Source organism: Macrobrachium nipponense, chromosome 2 (assembly GCF_015104395.2).
Source record: "Macrobrachium nipponense isolate FS-2020 chromosome 2, ASM1510439v2, whole genome shotgun sequence".
Taxonomy (NCBI): Eukaryota; Metazoa; Arthropoda; class Malacostraca; order Decapoda; family Palaemonidae; genus Macrobrachium; species Macrobrachium nipponense.
The window spans coordinates 58,108,761-58,125,298 of record NC_087201.1 but is presented as its reverse complement, the minus strand read 5'-3'; the positions used below and the strand labels follow the sequence as shown (position 1 = coordinate 58,125,298).

Below are 16,538 nucleotides of genomic sequence, written 5' to 3'. Positions count from 1 at the left end.
AAAATGTAAAAATCAAAAAAAGACACACAAAAAAAAAAATTTAATTTTAAGTTTTTTGTAAAGTTAAGTGTTACAGTTTTTTTGTTAATGTGTTTCTTAAAGTTCAGTTTATGTTTTCCTTACGTTTTTTTGTGTGTTACGTAAAGTTAAGTGTACATACGTATCTACCGTTTGTCCTCCTCCTTTTTCGCCACTTTCAGAGACAGCCTCACTTGAAAGGTAAGCTTCCACATTTTACTACATACGTTAAATGTATGTACGTACAGTATTTCTTGTATACTATGTACACTAATACACTTTTATTTACAGGTATATTAGCAGTACGTATTAAGTTAGGTATTAGAATGGTCCAAATTGTTTTGTAGTATTTCATTGTTTATAGTCAATTTAGCTTATTATGAAATTTACTGGGTGTTTTTGGAGGGATTGGAACAGATTAGCCATTTTGCATGTAAAATGCGGTCCAAGATACGAAAAGCTCATGATACGAAGGCCGCCTCGGAACGGATTAATTTCGTATCTCAAGGTACCACTGTACATTTACAACTTCTTCATTGTCACATGATGTCTCTTGTAGTTTCCTTGTTAGAAAGATTGAATCATGCCACGAAATGTCTGTAATGTTAAGCAGTAGCTAATAATCCAATAAAGGTCAGATAAGGCTATTGTTCCCAGATGTTCTCCTGCTGATGAATAAACTAGACTGTAGTGTACCATCCTTGGCATATAAAAGATATTTTATTATTCAATGGATCTTATCTACTTTTAAAGTTAGCTTGCTTCTTGGCGCTGGTAGTTGTGGTCAACATTCAGAATTAATGAGAATAATATTTGGCTGACCTGGATGGACCATCTATAATCACTTGTTTCCCACCAGGTGGCATTGGAATAATTACGCTTTGTAAGAATTCTTCCTGTGAATTGGGTATGCTAATTTTTACTTTTATTTGGGCTTATTTTCTCCTGTACAGTATTGTATTTGTTTCCTGTTACACACTGCATCATCTACAGCAAGCAGAGGTAGAAGCATTAGGTTTTGTAGGAATGAGTTTTGTGTATATTTGGTTGGCTTGATGGTCATACAATGTGTTTTATCTGTAGGGTAATTACTGCAATTCTTCTTATGACAAATGTAAGGAGTGGTCTGATGAGAAGTTTAATAATTTTTGAGATATGGGAAGATGGGAATGGCTCAATACCTAGGCAATTAGTTAGGGCTGGCTATAATTCTTCTCCATCTGCTGCTCTTTTTTCTGGTGTTGCTCTTCTTCTCAGTCTTTCTTCGCTGAAAAGAACTGATTCCTCACTCACCCACTCCTGCCCCATCTTGTAACGTTACCTACTATGTAATTCAGGAGAAATTTATAGATAAACTTGAGGAAGATGATGTCAGTTAGGTTCCAAGTATATTATAGGTGAGAATTGCATTTCCCCATAATGATTGACCATTTTTGGTTTCAACACCAAGAATGGTGTCGGAGCCCCTCATCTGTCTGTAGCCCATCCTTTGGACTGTTGTGCAGTAGTAGATTTTCACCTCTGCCAGGAAACCAAGGTGTGTCCTGGGACAGAGCTCCGAGACCTTCACCATGTCTCTCTCAGCCATCTACCATCTCAAAACAACTAATTCTGTGAAAGACTTATTCTGCAGAGTTAAGTACTTGCGTCAGCTGACTAAAGCAATACCATCATGTGAAAGTGAATGATTTGAATGATACTGTTCAGTTATTCAAGGTCCATAGTATTATTCCAGTTACTTCAGAAGTTTATGAGCTGTATGTCAGTAGTACTTCAGTTGTTCAGTCATTTACTTGCCCTCTACCATCATTCCCTTCTAACATTAATCCTCCTCCTGCTCAGTCCCCCTCTGTCACATATTCCTCATGTTTTGACACTTCTTCCACTGCGTTTTGTATAGACAGCTTTTTTGAGGTTACCTTAGCAGGTCGTCACTTGAACTCAAAGTTTTTCATCTTTTTTTTATTTGTTTTTGAAGTGTGAGGCTGGTATTCAACCTACAGTGGTAACACCATGTGAGAACCCTCTACTCTCTCCCATCCAGCCAATTGTCCTGTCTTGTAGAGAGCGATCTACTCCCTTCCAGCCATTTTGTGCTTCAAGCATCATGTGACATTGCTAGCGCTCCAAGCACACCACTTTTTCAAGTGTTTGCCACTTCATTGTCAAAATCTGCAGATTTGCCAATTTCTGCCTCAAGGTTCTTGTGTTATACTTGACAGACTTTGAACATATTGGTTATTAAATGCTTGATAGGTCACACTGCTTCATTTTATCCTCACCTTTTTACTGAAGATGAACCTATGGGTGATTAATCTCTTTTGTCTGCTTTTACCTCAGCTCCTGCTCAGACAAGTAAGAAATTAAAGTTATCTGATTCAGACTATCTCGAAAGTTATACCTTAAAACAGGCTCTTGGAATGGTACTGTTTTGGTATCTAGTTTTGTGAAGTCACATAGAGCAGCATGCTATGACACAGGTAGAATGCCATATCGTTTGTCTCTGTTCAAGACAAGTTTTTTCCAAGTTGCTTGTATGAAGGTATATAATTTTTTTGAAGTGCTTTATGTGAAGCTTGCACTTCACTCAACTGCCCATTTATTGAATAGGCAACAATTCTTGATAAGGTAGACTATTTACCTTGCCTTGATAGTCATTTTCAACACTTGAGGAGAGATACCTAATGTTTTTACCAATTCAGTTTTAAAGAAAGTGGAACAGTTGTGTTCATATTTATCTTAAACGGTTGTGCTCATGTTTTTCTTAGGGAAGTAGCTCTAGCTCAATGGTTAATAGCTTTTTTTGACTCATCATTGTTTACTGAATCCCCAGAATCATTGTTTTCTGAATCCCCAGTATTTATGCCCATTGCTAAAGATGCCTCAGATCAGGAGAGTAGGGAATTTTTAGTACAATGTAAAAGGCTTTCATAAGTACACTTTGCCTGTGTCTGCAGCTGATCCAGCACCAAAGTTCTGTGCTGAATATCAACCCAAAATGTCCTAGAGTTCATCTGCTTCTAGTAAGCCCTTTCAAGGTGATACGGGCTCTTGTTCTAAAGGAAAGAGTTACAAAAGCAACTTTAACCAATTTTTTGAGCCACCAAGGTTCAGTGGGAGGCTCCCTACAGTTTGTGGAATGATAACTTTGGAGCAAAACCTTGAGTGGTGAAATTTCTCAAAGAGGGATACATCATGCCTTTTGTGATACTACCACTCCTGTCATCGTCCCTGATATCCTTCTCTTTGCACCTCCATCATGCAGAGAAATTCTGAGTTTTGCAGGAGGGGCTGGGGACCAATATTGGACAGCCAGTTTCAACAAGTTCATGTATCTGATCCCTTTTTGATGGAGTCATCTAGTTGGCCGGTCCTAGGCAACCATTAGGCAGGGCAACTGGATGATTTTATCATTATACTAGATGGGTACTTCCTTATCCTGATCCTCATCAATCAAGGAAATATCTGCACTTTGTCTTGGAAGGGAAGCTCTTCCAATTTGAAGCTCTGTGTTTTGTTCTGAGCAAGGTGAAACCATATGTCACTTATATTTTGGCACTATCAGTGGGGAAGAGTCTGGTTTGTTGTCGCCAACTCATTTCAAATAGTCTTGAAAGACAAAGGATTGCCATATGGAACTGACCTCAGTGCTAGGAATTTTGATTGAGGTCATCAAGTTTATCGTTCCTCAGATGAAAGAGTGATTCTCTCTCTCTTGAGGCTTTTCCAACAGAGACAGGTAGACAATTTTCTATCACTGCTGAGACAATTTGACTTATAGAAAAGCCTCCCAGCCGGGAAGTGGCTCTCTCTTGGTTTTATGGGTCACATGCTCTCTTTAGAGAAGTTTGTCAGCATGGCCTGTTAACAAATAAGACAAATTCAGTTTCACCTCAAGAACTCTTTTGAGATATAGGTCTTGTCTTCTGAACTTAGCTCAAGTTGTAGGTCATTCATATCTTTTTGGTTCTCTTTATTGATGGGGAGATCAGTCAAGACTGCTGATGGGTCTGCATGGACTCTTCAAGAGCCCAGACTTCAGTTTCTTCAGATGCATCAGGTTTAGGTTAGAGAGCCATTTTGGGGAACACTTAAATGTCAGGAAGTTGGGCAGTAGAGGAGGATACTTGAGAGTAACAGTTGTAGCCTGGTACTTAATTTTGCAACATGATTTTAAAATATTAGGGTGTTCTGATATGATAGTTTGAGGTATATTTTCTTTTTTGTTGTGAAACTGGTTCGCGGTTAGCGGCAGGGGTTCCGTTCCTGGCCACCGACGCCAAGCGATTTTCGACGCTTAGCGATTTTAAAGCTACGGCTGCCGCACACATTCTTTAGAAACTCTGAGCCAGTCAAAGGCGCCGTAATCCACAACGGCGCAATAAAAGTAAAATTATATTTAGCAGTTATAGTTCTATAGAATTTACTGTACAGTACATGTGGGTGTCTAGAGTATGTAAAGATATAATAAAGTTTATACAGTGTACAGGTAGCTGTAGTGTTCAGGTTACGATCATTAGTCTTACGATAGTCCGATTTTATGAGAGATCAAATTACAATGGCCTAACTTTAACCATCTTCTAGTTACATAAGTTCAATAACAGCAAAAGAGAATGATGAAAGTATGGTTTTAACGTTATACTCGTTGCGTGAACGTGTACAGCCATGAACAACCGAACGAGAAACGACTTTTTTTTTTTTTTTTTTTTTTTTTTTTTTTTTTTTTTTTTTTTTTTTTTTTTTTTTTTTTTTTTTTATAAGTACAACCGAACTGGATAACATCTGTTTGGCTTGTTTTCGATCATCGCACTACAGTGCAACATTGCCGTATTTTTGTTATAAATGGTGTTATGTATAGAATAGAACTGAGATATCTTAATGTAATAATCTTTATTTCGCTATAGATCAGAGATCAATATAGATTAAAGATCAATTGGGAATACCACCGTTAAATTTAAACTAGTTATACTGAAGCTGAGAAAACTGTTCAAGCTGCTAATGACTATTATCGTACATCGGCAAACAAGGATAAAACTGCAGTAAACATCTGCCCTCATCACACAACTGTAGATAAAATTGGGATAAAATCATTTTAATCAAAACTACTGTGCTTGAAAGAACACATTTTACTGTTGGTTTCACGCCGATATAAGATAAAACGTAAAGTTCGTATTACGATGATATAAAGGATTTATTGCGAACGGAATCACGCAATTTTTTACGCAATGAACATGCCACCAACGTAATCTGTTAACGAAAAAAATAGTAGTTCACATTCACAACGAGACATATTCAATAAATATTTCCACCTAAAAACATGCTGTATAAGGAAAAATAACTTTGTCTCATATAAGTCAAGTATATAGATATTCGTTTATGCTAACTAGAAGCAAGAGCATTCGCATTTCGCTCAGAATTGTGTTATGGTGAAACAAACTCGTACTCATCAGCTGATTTCAAACCACAACATTGGCCGCTCCGCGGAATAACGGGCTTAAGTTTGCTGTAGTATTTTTAAAATACAACAATATGAGAAATACATACAATATTCTTGGATACAGTAAAATAATGTATAACTTTTCAAAGGATTTATGGAAAAGATGCATAATTAATAAAATAAAAAACACAATGCATTTTCGGAACTGGCGGACAAGAAAGAACATGAAAAACCATCCCCTGACAACGTAGAGCGTAGTTACAAAGGCTGCTTTAATTTGTATCTTATTTCTGTACAAAAATGAAAATACCTACCTACGTATATTTTCATACACATTTAAACATAAAAGCATAAACATTTTGAAAAATCGACACATCGATCGCTAAATTTGCACTCTTTTTGACTATATTTTCTGACTATATTTTCTGAAGAGCGGCAGACGCCGGCATACAAGAACGATAACTTGAAGGGGAGTTTCAAAAGCTGCCTTTTTATCATATTTCTGCACAGAAATAAAAATACCCTATTCGTAATACATTTTCATACACATTTTAAACATAAAAGCATAAACCTTTATAAAATCGACACATCGATCGCTAATTTGCACTTTTTTTAAATTGATATTTTCGGAGAGCGGCAGGCGGCGGCTTACAGAAAGAACATGAAAAATATCGTATTTGATAACGTGAAGGGCAGTTTCAAAAGCTGCCTTTGTATCAATATTTCTGTACAGAAATAAAAATGGCCTTTCACATAAGACATTTTCATACACATTTTAAACAAAAGCATGAACATTTATGAATCGACACATCCATAGCTAAATTTGCACTTATGTACTCGATATTTTCGGCATAGAAGAGCGTCAGAGGCATATATTTTACCCTAATACCTACGTAATACACTCCATAAAATTTGTTATTAATAATTTGCATAACCTTTATGGTCTGAACGGCATTTCTACAAATGTATGAACTCGTTAGACAACGGCGCTAGCGGCGCTGTTAACTGAAATTGTTGCTGTAAAGATACCTTTAAAATGCCTTATTTTTTTTAATGAATATTTTTGACGGCCGCAGTAAAACCGATTCACCGTTGAGTGATTGCGCCGTTAACCGCGGGCCGCCTGTATGAGAGTACTGTAATGTAAGGTTACTTTGTGTTTTGGGATGATGTTTTTGGGTGTATTTTTGTTTGAAATTATATTAAATTGTTTTAGTATGATAATTTACAATATTTTTAGAAGCTTTTTCCCAGTTTAAAAATAGCTCTCAGTTTGCTCAGCTGAGAGGATGTTTCTACGGCTGCACTAACCCATTATTCAAATTCATTGTAGTATTCAGCTGACTTTAGCAGTAAGATTCATCCTAGATTTTTTTTTTTTTTTTTCTTAATTATTTGGATACTTACCTAATGTTAAAAGTGAAGACCCACCCAGCCTTCCCACATCTTATTGGGTGGTCAGGAAGAATTTCAGTGGGAAACAGGGAAATGGGTGATTATACACAATCTATCCCAACCTGCCAAGCATTAGCCTTTTCTTTATTTTGAATACCAATTGCACCTAATAGCATGAAGATGTCAGCTAACTTTAACAGTAGATAAGTATGCAAATCATTTATTTTATATAAATTTGCGTAATATATATGTAATGTAAGAATTGTTAAAAATATAGGGGTAAAAATGAAGTGCAGTCACATGAAATTCAGTAATGTCTAATTAACTAGATGCAGACTTCCTTTTAGTTTGTGTTTCAGGTAAATTTTTGTTTGCAAATATACCTTCCATTTTGACGTTCATCATGTAAGCCCACCCTATGAAGTTAATGTTGAAAACCCATAATTTATTTTGTGATAAAAATACTTATGTTCAAATTTCTATTGATTATAGGTCAACAGAGATCAAGAATGCTTGGCACACTTTTCAAGGATGAGCGTTGTCAGCAGTTGCCCTGCTACCACATCTTAGAGAAAATGCATTTGGATCGTATTATTCGTCATAGTGAATTAACAGAATTTCAGAACATGTTGCAGACCCACCAGCAAGCCACAACCTCAGATGGTTTGTAGTTTATATTGCAACAGTCTTTAGTATTCTTTAGGTTGAAATTTTCAGTAAAGTTAGGAAAGTTTAAATAAGGGAAGAAGTCAGTGGAAATAAAAATGAAGCTAAAAGTAGGACTTTATTTTGTATATTGCAATACACTTCCTGAACACCTGAATTAGCCCTGGTCACCTGACCTGTTGGAACATAACCCCACATATTTACCCACACTAGGGAAAATTTTTTAACTCGAGTTACCAATGCTGTAGGTAAACACCGTTTGGCAACACTGCTGCCAGAAACCAACTGGCAGAGGGTTTTCCCCCCTTCAATTGCTTCTTGTTCACTTGCCTGACAGGATGCACCCTGTTGCAAGCAAACATTTTTGGTTTCTTAGCCCGACTGCCACAGCTTTTTTGGATATAGGTCTGGTGTTGATGCCCTTGACTTCATTTTGATTTGTGTTTTGGACTACTTTGGAATTCTACTGTTTTAAGATGTTGATGGACTTGGCCTGGATTATGGATTCATCAACTAGGACACTCTTCAGCCATCCCTCACAAACCAGCCCCTTCTACAAACACTCAGAACAATCCAGCAATGATGACGTGGGAGTACACCAGTCCTGGTTGGCCTGCAAACGAAGGATGAGAACTCTCAGACACATTCAGGACCATGTTCTTAGGAATCTCCCCAAATTTACCAAAGAAATGTGTCTGGATTACTAAAGGGGAAGTGAATCAGTGTATTTTCTGTCCTTTAAAAGGATGGCTTCATCTCCTTCTTTCTCCTTTTCGTTCCACCTGTCTCAGATATTTTTCCTCATTCTTTACCTACTAAAACGGCTTCTCAGGACTCGTCTCTTTCTTCCCTCTTGAGTCACACTTTGGTGCCTCCGTCGGTATGTTCTCAGGCATCTCCCACGGGTGTGCCTCCTGGGATGTCTTTTTCTTCAGACAAGTTTTGTCTCGACCGTCCGGTATTCCGCATTCGGAAGGGACTTGGTCGTAAGGTCTGGTTCAAACCAGCTGGCAGGTTTGAGCAACGAGTTGTTGGGGATGGATCAAGCGCTTTCGGCACCTTTGAGAGAAGTGCCTTTGGTACTTCAGATCCCCCCAAGTATGCTTTTCCGATGCGTTTCCACTGCCTTCCAGGATGGACAGTAATAGGCGTGATTTGCCAGCCATCAGTCGCAGTAGATCGCAGTCTGTCTTTAATTATTTCGTTCAGTGCGGGCCCTACAGTGTATCTGTTACCTGTCCAATTTCCACAATTGTGGGTATCCAGTGGTTATTCCAGATGTGACGTCTTCATTCACCCCTTCTTCTGTGGCTTTTTCTCTTTCTCAGGACAGTACAGGTTCTTTAGCTAAGGGTTACGGTGTTGGTTTGGGTTCAGTTTTGGTGTTGGGTCTGTCGGGGGTGGGGACTCCCTCTTCTTTTGATGTTTCCGCTGTTGCGGGTGTCCAGCCTTCCAGGACAGTGACCTTTCCCAGTGGTACAGGTATTGCGGCTTCTCCGTTCCTAGGTTTGGGTGCGGTTCAGCTGGTAGGTTTAGGTTCAGGTGTTGTGCTGTCGGCTTCATATAACCCAGGGTGGTGGGTACGTCTACGGCTGGTGCACTGGTTATGTCATCTTTCAGCGATGGTGGAGTTTGTGCAACCCAGTTTGTTTAACGCAGGTAGGATGGTATCAAGTATGCACAGTTCGGGTGTGCTGCTACCTTTAGTTGACAGTTCAGCAGGTTCGGGTATTATGACAGCACTTAGGGAGAGCAAAGGTTTTGCGCAACCTTTTGCAGTTGGCTCGGGGCTGTTACCAGGAACTCTAGGTAGGGAAGATAAGGTTACAGAGGTTCAGGGTTAGGTAATCCGGGAGTTCGTACTGCCTCTTTCTCTGCTCCATTACGATTGGACGATGTAGACATGGAAGTCTCCATAGAGGACGAAGGTCCAGTGTCAGAGTTGGGCGTTCCCCTCGCAGGTGAAAGTGACTATAAACAAATGCTCGAGTTCATTCATTACCTGTTCCCGCAGTCCAAGGTTTCAGAAGATCCAGTGAAACCTAACCAGGCGATGTTTGAAGAATTATACTCCACCAAGCCTACGGTTCTCCATTCATCTTGTAAGCTGCCTTGGTTCAGTCGGGTGGAGCAGGCATTGAGGGAGGCGGATGCACAGTTTGCTTTAGTGGTAGGGTCAGGGAAAGAGAATTCGGTTTTGCCTCCTAGTAGGAAGTCTTTGTATGGAGTAGCAGGTAACCCTTCTGGCACATGGGTTCCTTTGAATGAGTCGGTAGAGGCTCTTCTGTCCATGGTTCCTTCGACCAATAGACAGGTGAGCATTTCCTTAAGTGAGGCATCCATGCTAGAGTATGCATTTACATTTACAAGTCAGTCTGAAGCTCTCTCACATTTGATGTGGAGGTTATCGAGCCTTATGGGTTTTCTGAAGTATGACAGTTATGCCCCCTCAGACCCTGTTCTTTTTGACAATCTCTTCACTTCCGTGTCCATGGGTCTGGCTCATCAAGCCAATATATCAGCAGGCTGTACAAGATTTATCGATAAGAAGAGGAGTGATTTGTTTCCAAGCCACCTCCCTCTGCATTTCCTGGACATCCACAAGAGGGTTCTGTCAAGGACGCCCCTCTCCAACAGGCAACGATCCGCGTGGCAGTTCAGGGTGCCAAATCACCCATAGGCTCCTGCATACCTTCGCCAGGCAAGCGCTCAGCTTCACGATCCTAATAGGTCACCTAAGAAGGTGCGTTTTTTGGCTAAAGCTTCTTCGGGTCCTCCAAACCTTCTTTGGGAAAGAAGGGTTTTCGTAAATAGGAGACAGTACCCTCGTCGATACCATTGGGGGTTGTCTGTCCCACTTCATGGATACCTGGGAGAAGTGGGATAGTGGAAGTGTTGAGGGAGAGGTACAGGATCCCTTTTCATTCTGTTCCTCCACTGTCTGATTCCCCAATTCATATTCCCAGCTATTTCCTGTTGTCCATCAAAGGAGTAGCCTTGACTTTGGATATTTGGTCCTTGTTGAACAAGGGAGCGATAGAGCCTGCTCTCCCTTCTCAGGGTTTCTACAGTCGAATCTTTGTGACCGCCAAGGCGGGAGGTACTTAGAGATCCATTATAGACCTTTTGGGTCTCAACCGTTTAGTCATAGCTACAAAATTTCACGTGGAAACCTCCCAAGCAGTCCTGAGATCTGTCCGGTGAGATGACTGAATGATTTCGGTGGACCTCAAGGACACCTATTTCCAGGTTCCGATACATCAGGAATCTGAGGTTCCTTATTTTCTCGGGTCCATACGGAACCTTCCAGTTCAAAGTCCTCTGCTTCGGGCTGACCATGGCACCTCAGGTGTTTGAGCGTGATGTCTCCAATCTCCTCTTATCATGCATTGTCGGGGCTTCCGCATGAGGAGGTACCTGGATGATTGGTTAACCATGGCTTCCTCCAAGGAAGACGCTATAAATGAGAGAGATTTTCTTTTTCTTTTAAGATCTTTGTCGGACCTTGGGGATCTGAATAAATTTGGAAAAGAGCTCCCTTTCACCTTCTCAAGTAAAGAAGTTTCTGGTCACAGTAATTCAGATGCGTCGTTTGAGGGGTTTCCCAACCCAAGACAAGAGTTCTGACTGTCTTGAGCCAGGTGGAGAACTTCTTGTCAGATTGAGCTCAACCAGCAAGCGAGTGAAGTTTGTTAGGAAGGATATCATCTCTGTTCCTTCTGATTCCTGGTTCTTGTCTGGATGTGCTCCGCAGGTATGTCTCAGGAATTGCTGGGACTTTGGGGAAGAGAGCGCAGTGATAGTCTGGGACGATTCCTGCCTCGAGGATCTTCTGTCTCTTCTGTGGTGTCAGAAGACAGTCATCTGCCCACAGGAGTAAGTCTAGCCCTCACGATTCCAGACTTTTATCTGTATACAGATGCCCCAGATCAGTGTTGGGGTTGCAACCCTGGAGGAAATTCAGGCTAAGGGCCTTTGGAGGGTTCAGGACTAGGAGGAGTCAATCAGTTTCAAGACTAAGAGCAGTAGAGGAGGCTCTAAAGCAGTGTGTATGTCTGTTAAAGGGAAAGGTCGTAGCGCTCTTTTTGGACAACACTACAGCCTTAGCATACCTCAAGAAGGAAGGGGGTACAAGATCATAAACCCTGAATCTTGTCGCTCAGAGGACTCAACGCTGGTGCGAGAGCCACGATGTTACACTTCCCAGTTCGTCGCGGGAAAACTCGGTGTTGGCAGACGCTTTGAGTCTATCATGGGAGCGAGTGGGCATTGGCACAGGAGGAAGTCCAGATCTTGTTAAGGAGGTGGCCGGCTACTGTGGACCTGTTCGCCACCAGGTTGCATTATCGCCTTCCAGTTTACTTCTCACTGGTAGCAGATCCCATTTCCTGCAGGACAGATGCTTTGCTATATGCGTGGGACAATCTACAGGTGTATACCTTCCCTCCTTTTGGCATAATACACCTGGTACTGATAAAGCTGAGGAACTGCAGTAACACTCAGATGACCCCAATATCTCCCTTCTGACCTCAGAGACCCTGGTTCCCAGACCTAGAAATGTTGTCCAACCCTCCAGTCCTTTGCGTGTTGAAGCTAGCTGTCTGGAGACTGTCCAGCAAGCAGCCCATAACACCAGTCTCTCTAAGGCAGTGGCTCAACAGGTGTCCTTTTGCTTAAGAAAGTCGACCAAGAAATTATATCAAGTCAGATGGGCGATGTATCATAGGTGGTGTAGGAAAGAAGGGCACAGAATTTCTCGTCTTACTATAGTAAAGGTGGCTGATTTCCTATTGTTCCTCAGGAAATCTAGGAATCTATCCTATTCGGCAATTGCAGAACATAAGTCTATGCTCGTAAGTACTTTTAGATTCCATCTAACGGAACTATCTAGTAACAGGGTTTTGCATGACCACCTTAAGTCCTTTAAGATTGAATGTCTGGTAGTTCTGCTTCGGGCCCCTTCATGGGATTTAGCAGCAGTCTTGAACCTTTAGAGTTTATCTTTGAGAGAAATAACTAATAGGATCTTGTTCTTGGTATTGCATGCGACAGCTAAGAGAGTAAGGGAAATCCAGGTGGTGTCCAGAAAGGTGTCGTCCTTAGACAAGAATATTTATCTCTCTTACCTCCTGGAGTTTGTAGCAAAATCTGAATCTAAATGTGATCCCCTGCCGAGACCATTTAAGGTTTCCTCACTCGAAGATTTTGTTGGTGGAGACGCATCAGAAATGAGGGCCCCCAGAACCAGAAAGTCGGATATGCCACTTTCCTACGGATTTGGAGTTATGCATACTGGTAGATTTGGCAACTTTTTCTCTGTGTATTTGAGGCATTTTCTAGGCCATTCACCATTTACATACGGTTGAAATTCCTACTGGGACAGTCGGAATTATCGATTTTAGCTACAGGAAAGAACATGACTTCGAGCGGTGCTGGCAGCCGCTCGGACGCTTCATGAGGACCAGATCGACGCATATCACTAGCGCTGATTAAGCCAATGAGAGCGCGCGTCACTTCACGGGTAGCGAATTCTAGGCCAATGAGCGTTTTTCCCCATAAGGCGCGTGTAAGCATCGACCAATCACCGCGCAGCTTACAATCTCCCGCCAATGTTTACATCTCACTTCATTGATCATAGTGGGAGATTACGATTATCCGTTGTGTTGTGCTGTTATTTTGTCTAAAATTACTCTTTATTTGAGTACATTATGTCTTCCTCTGGCAGTAATAATAGTCGTAGTACTAGTATAGTAGTAGTAGTGGATGAGGGTCACAGCTGGTAGCGATGTTTGGAGCTAAAACAGACTGCAATCTGATCGAGGTAAGTCCCCAACCCCTTCACATTGCAGCTTCTATTAAAGGATGGGGGCCCTAGTAGTAGTAGTAGTAGTAAAAAAAAATGATTATGATATTATTATTGTGTATTATTGATGGTTAAACATCATGGTGATTCAAGGTTATCATCGTCAACATCATTATTAAACCATCATAATATTATTTCTATCATTATTATTATTATCATTATTATTATTATTATTATTATCATTATTATTATGACAATAGTATTACTATTCTATTATAGTATTTCTTGTGATTGATTATAAGTATCGATGTATTATGATGATGAAAGGTTATCATCATCAGTGTCATTATTAGTACTAATATTATTGTACTATCATCATTATTATTATTACTATTATTATCATCATTATCTTTATTATTATTATTATTATTATTCCCATTGTTATTATTATTAACTATTATTATTACATTATTATCATTAGCAATACTCGGTATCTTATCACAAAAATGTATCGTCTTTTCAGCACACTATTATTACTTATCAATATTATTATTAATAGTATTATTATCATTATTATTACCAGTATTATTACTATTACTCTTATTAATATCATCATCATTATTACAACAATATGATAACACTTTATTATCGTTTAACACATTCAATTATGGTTTAAGTGCTTGTTATGACTCAAATATTAAAAAAAAATGGGAGTTTGGCAGACATTTTGAATGCTAGCGCGCATGCGCACCCAACAATTTTTTTCAAATTTTCACAAAAAACTTATAAAGAGTATAGCTTTCATATGAAACTAAGTTTAAATCGATATCTTTCTTAGAAGCAGAGTAATGAATGATAAACTTTGAGGCCAATTTTACTCATTTTTTAAAAAGTGGCATATACGACTCTCTGTTCTGAGGCCCTCAAATGTGGTTGTTCAGTGCGATACCTGAAATGTTATTTGTCACACACAGCTAAGCTATTGCCGAATCCACGGACTGTATGGATATTCACGAGAAACCCTTCTAAGCAATATCCAAGAACGCGATTAGTTTCTTTCTATGAGAAGTCATTTCCCAGTCTAACAGTAGTATTTCGTCTGGTTCGGTCAGTACCGATCCTCGTCCCAGAGCACACAGTATCAGGGGCATGGCGACATCTTCGGCCTTTCTAAGGAATTATACAGTGCCGGCTATTCTGGAGGCAGCAACATGGAAATCGGTATCAGTAGTATTTACATCTTTCTATCTAAGAGATATCCAATTTGTGTCAGAGGAGGGTTACTTCTTTGGACCTTTCATGGCAGCCAGTGCAGTTTTGCGATAATGCAGTCGCATGGTAAGTTAGTTCAGGTGTTGGGTTCTTGTTAGTTTTAGATATTTTATAGTTCTTTCCTAGTTAGTTTGTCGTGAGTGTCGTGTACTAACTTTGGTAAGTAATCAGACCGTAGGACTGTACAGCTCCTTCAACCCTTCTTGCACACTGCACCAACGATCTTCAGCGAACATCGTGAGAGAACTGCTCTAGGAACATCTCCTCCATACATGAGAGGCATGATAGCCACATGGGAGGCTTCAGTTCCCCTCCATTCATGCGAGGTATAAGATACCACATGGGAGGCTAGCTTGATAGAGACGAGACGAGCGGAGACTTACGAGACTGACGTTGAGCTACTCTCTTTTTCGGGCATCTCACCTGATGAGCAGAATATGGGTGAGTTCACAAAATTCATGCACAGTAGGTTAAACTGAGTTACCTGTGTATGCCTCGGGGCAGGTCGGGCTGATACTTTGATTGACCCCACCTCCATGTAACTTGTTAATCAGGCTAATTCAGGTGTTCAGGGAGTCCATTGCAATATGAAGTTCTCGTAATAAAACTAATATTGTAATACTTACTGAACACCTGAATGACTCCCACCTGCCTCCCTCTTCAATGATTAATGATTATGGCGATTGAAGGGGGAACCCTCTGCCAGCCAGTTTCTGGCAGCAGTATTGCCAATGGTAGGCAGGTAACTCGGTAAACAGTGTCTACTTGCAGCATTGGTAATGCTGACAGTTAAAATATTTTGCCTACTGTGGGTAAATATGTAGGGTTATGTTCATGCTGGTCAGGTGACCAGGGCTAATTCAGGTGTTCAGGTATTACAATATTAGTTTTATTAAGAAAACTTCATTTCGTTTCATTAAAATACATTTTTCTTTTCAGGTTCAACCATTTTAGACAGAGCTGTAACTGAGCACAACTTACTGGCTGCCAGCAAATTATATAACAACATAACATTTACAGAGCTGGGAGCACTCTTACAGATTTCTCCTGCAAAAGCTGAAAAGATAGCAAGTCAGATGATCACAGAAGGCAGAATGAATGGTTATATTGATCAGGTGAGCATGTTTTCAAGTCCAGAATTGAATTGGGAACTCAGCAGGTTACCTCCAACCTCTTCTAGGATGTTTGGCAACTGTCATTTTTAGATATTAATTCTTTATTGACATACCTTTGTTTGCATGAGTTTCCTTGGCCAAAGGCAATTTGGGTCTTTTTCTATCAGAGGTATAGTTTACTAGGCACTTAGCATTCAAGAGATAATTCAAATCATGTTAAAACCAGTAAGTTCCATGAGGCTCCAACTATACTATACTAGTTAATGACTGTCAGTCTTGTTGCTTTGCTTTGCTCTTCAGGTGACTGCAACACGTCTAGCCCTCACTGTGGAGGGTATGAAAACCTGTTTTGCTAGTTCCACATGCCTCATGAAAAATTTCACCACGTCAGACTGTTGATTCAATAGCCCCAGAAGCTGAGACTGTCCAGCTATGACATGTTCAAAATTTGTTGAAGTTTATCGTATCCCTTTCCAAGGAGGAGAGTTTTAAAGATAAAGGTTAGGATTTAAGTAGAATATAGAATTAGGCCAAGGGCCAAGTGCTGGAACATAGGAGTTCATTCAGCACTGAAACAGAAATTAACAGTGAAAAGGTTTGCAAGGTATTACAGGGGGGAAACCTCAGTTAGATTATTAATCAGTTTTTAGGAGAGGGTGGAAGGTAAGATGGAGGAAAGAGAATGTGAATGGAGATGCAGTATAAAGGGAATGAAAAGGGTTTCAGTTAGGGGAATAAAGAGACGCTGCAAAGAACCTGAAGTAATGCCTACAGTGCACCACATGAGATGCACTGACGGTGCTACCCTCCTACAGAGTTCGATTTGATCAGC

At 40.2% G+C, this 16,538-nt stretch overlaps 2 protein-coding genes across 2 annotated transcripts in view; one reads left to right on the top strand and one right to left on the bottom strand.

The window, feature by feature from the left end:
- LOC135221569 (COP9 signalosome complex subunit 4-like) overlaps positions 1-16,135 on the top strand; it is a 40,945-nt gene extending 24,810 nt beyond the window's left edge. Inside the window, exons 4-6 of the mRNA XM_064259263.1 lie at positions 7,343-7,513; positions 15,531-15,706; positions 16,007-16,135. Coding sequence (XP_064115333.1) covers positions 7,343-7,513; positions 15,531-15,706; positions 16,007-16,105 — 446 coding nt within the window. The 3' untranslated portion in view covers positions 16,106-16,135. The remainder of the gene's footprint in view (positions 1-7,342; positions 7,514-15,530; positions 15,707-16,006) is intronic.
- LOC135220609 (COP9 signalosome complex subunit 4-like) overlaps positions 1-16,538 on the bottom strand; it is a 123,352-nt gene that overhangs the window by 25,899 nt on the left and 80,915 nt on the right. The window lies entirely within an intron of this gene.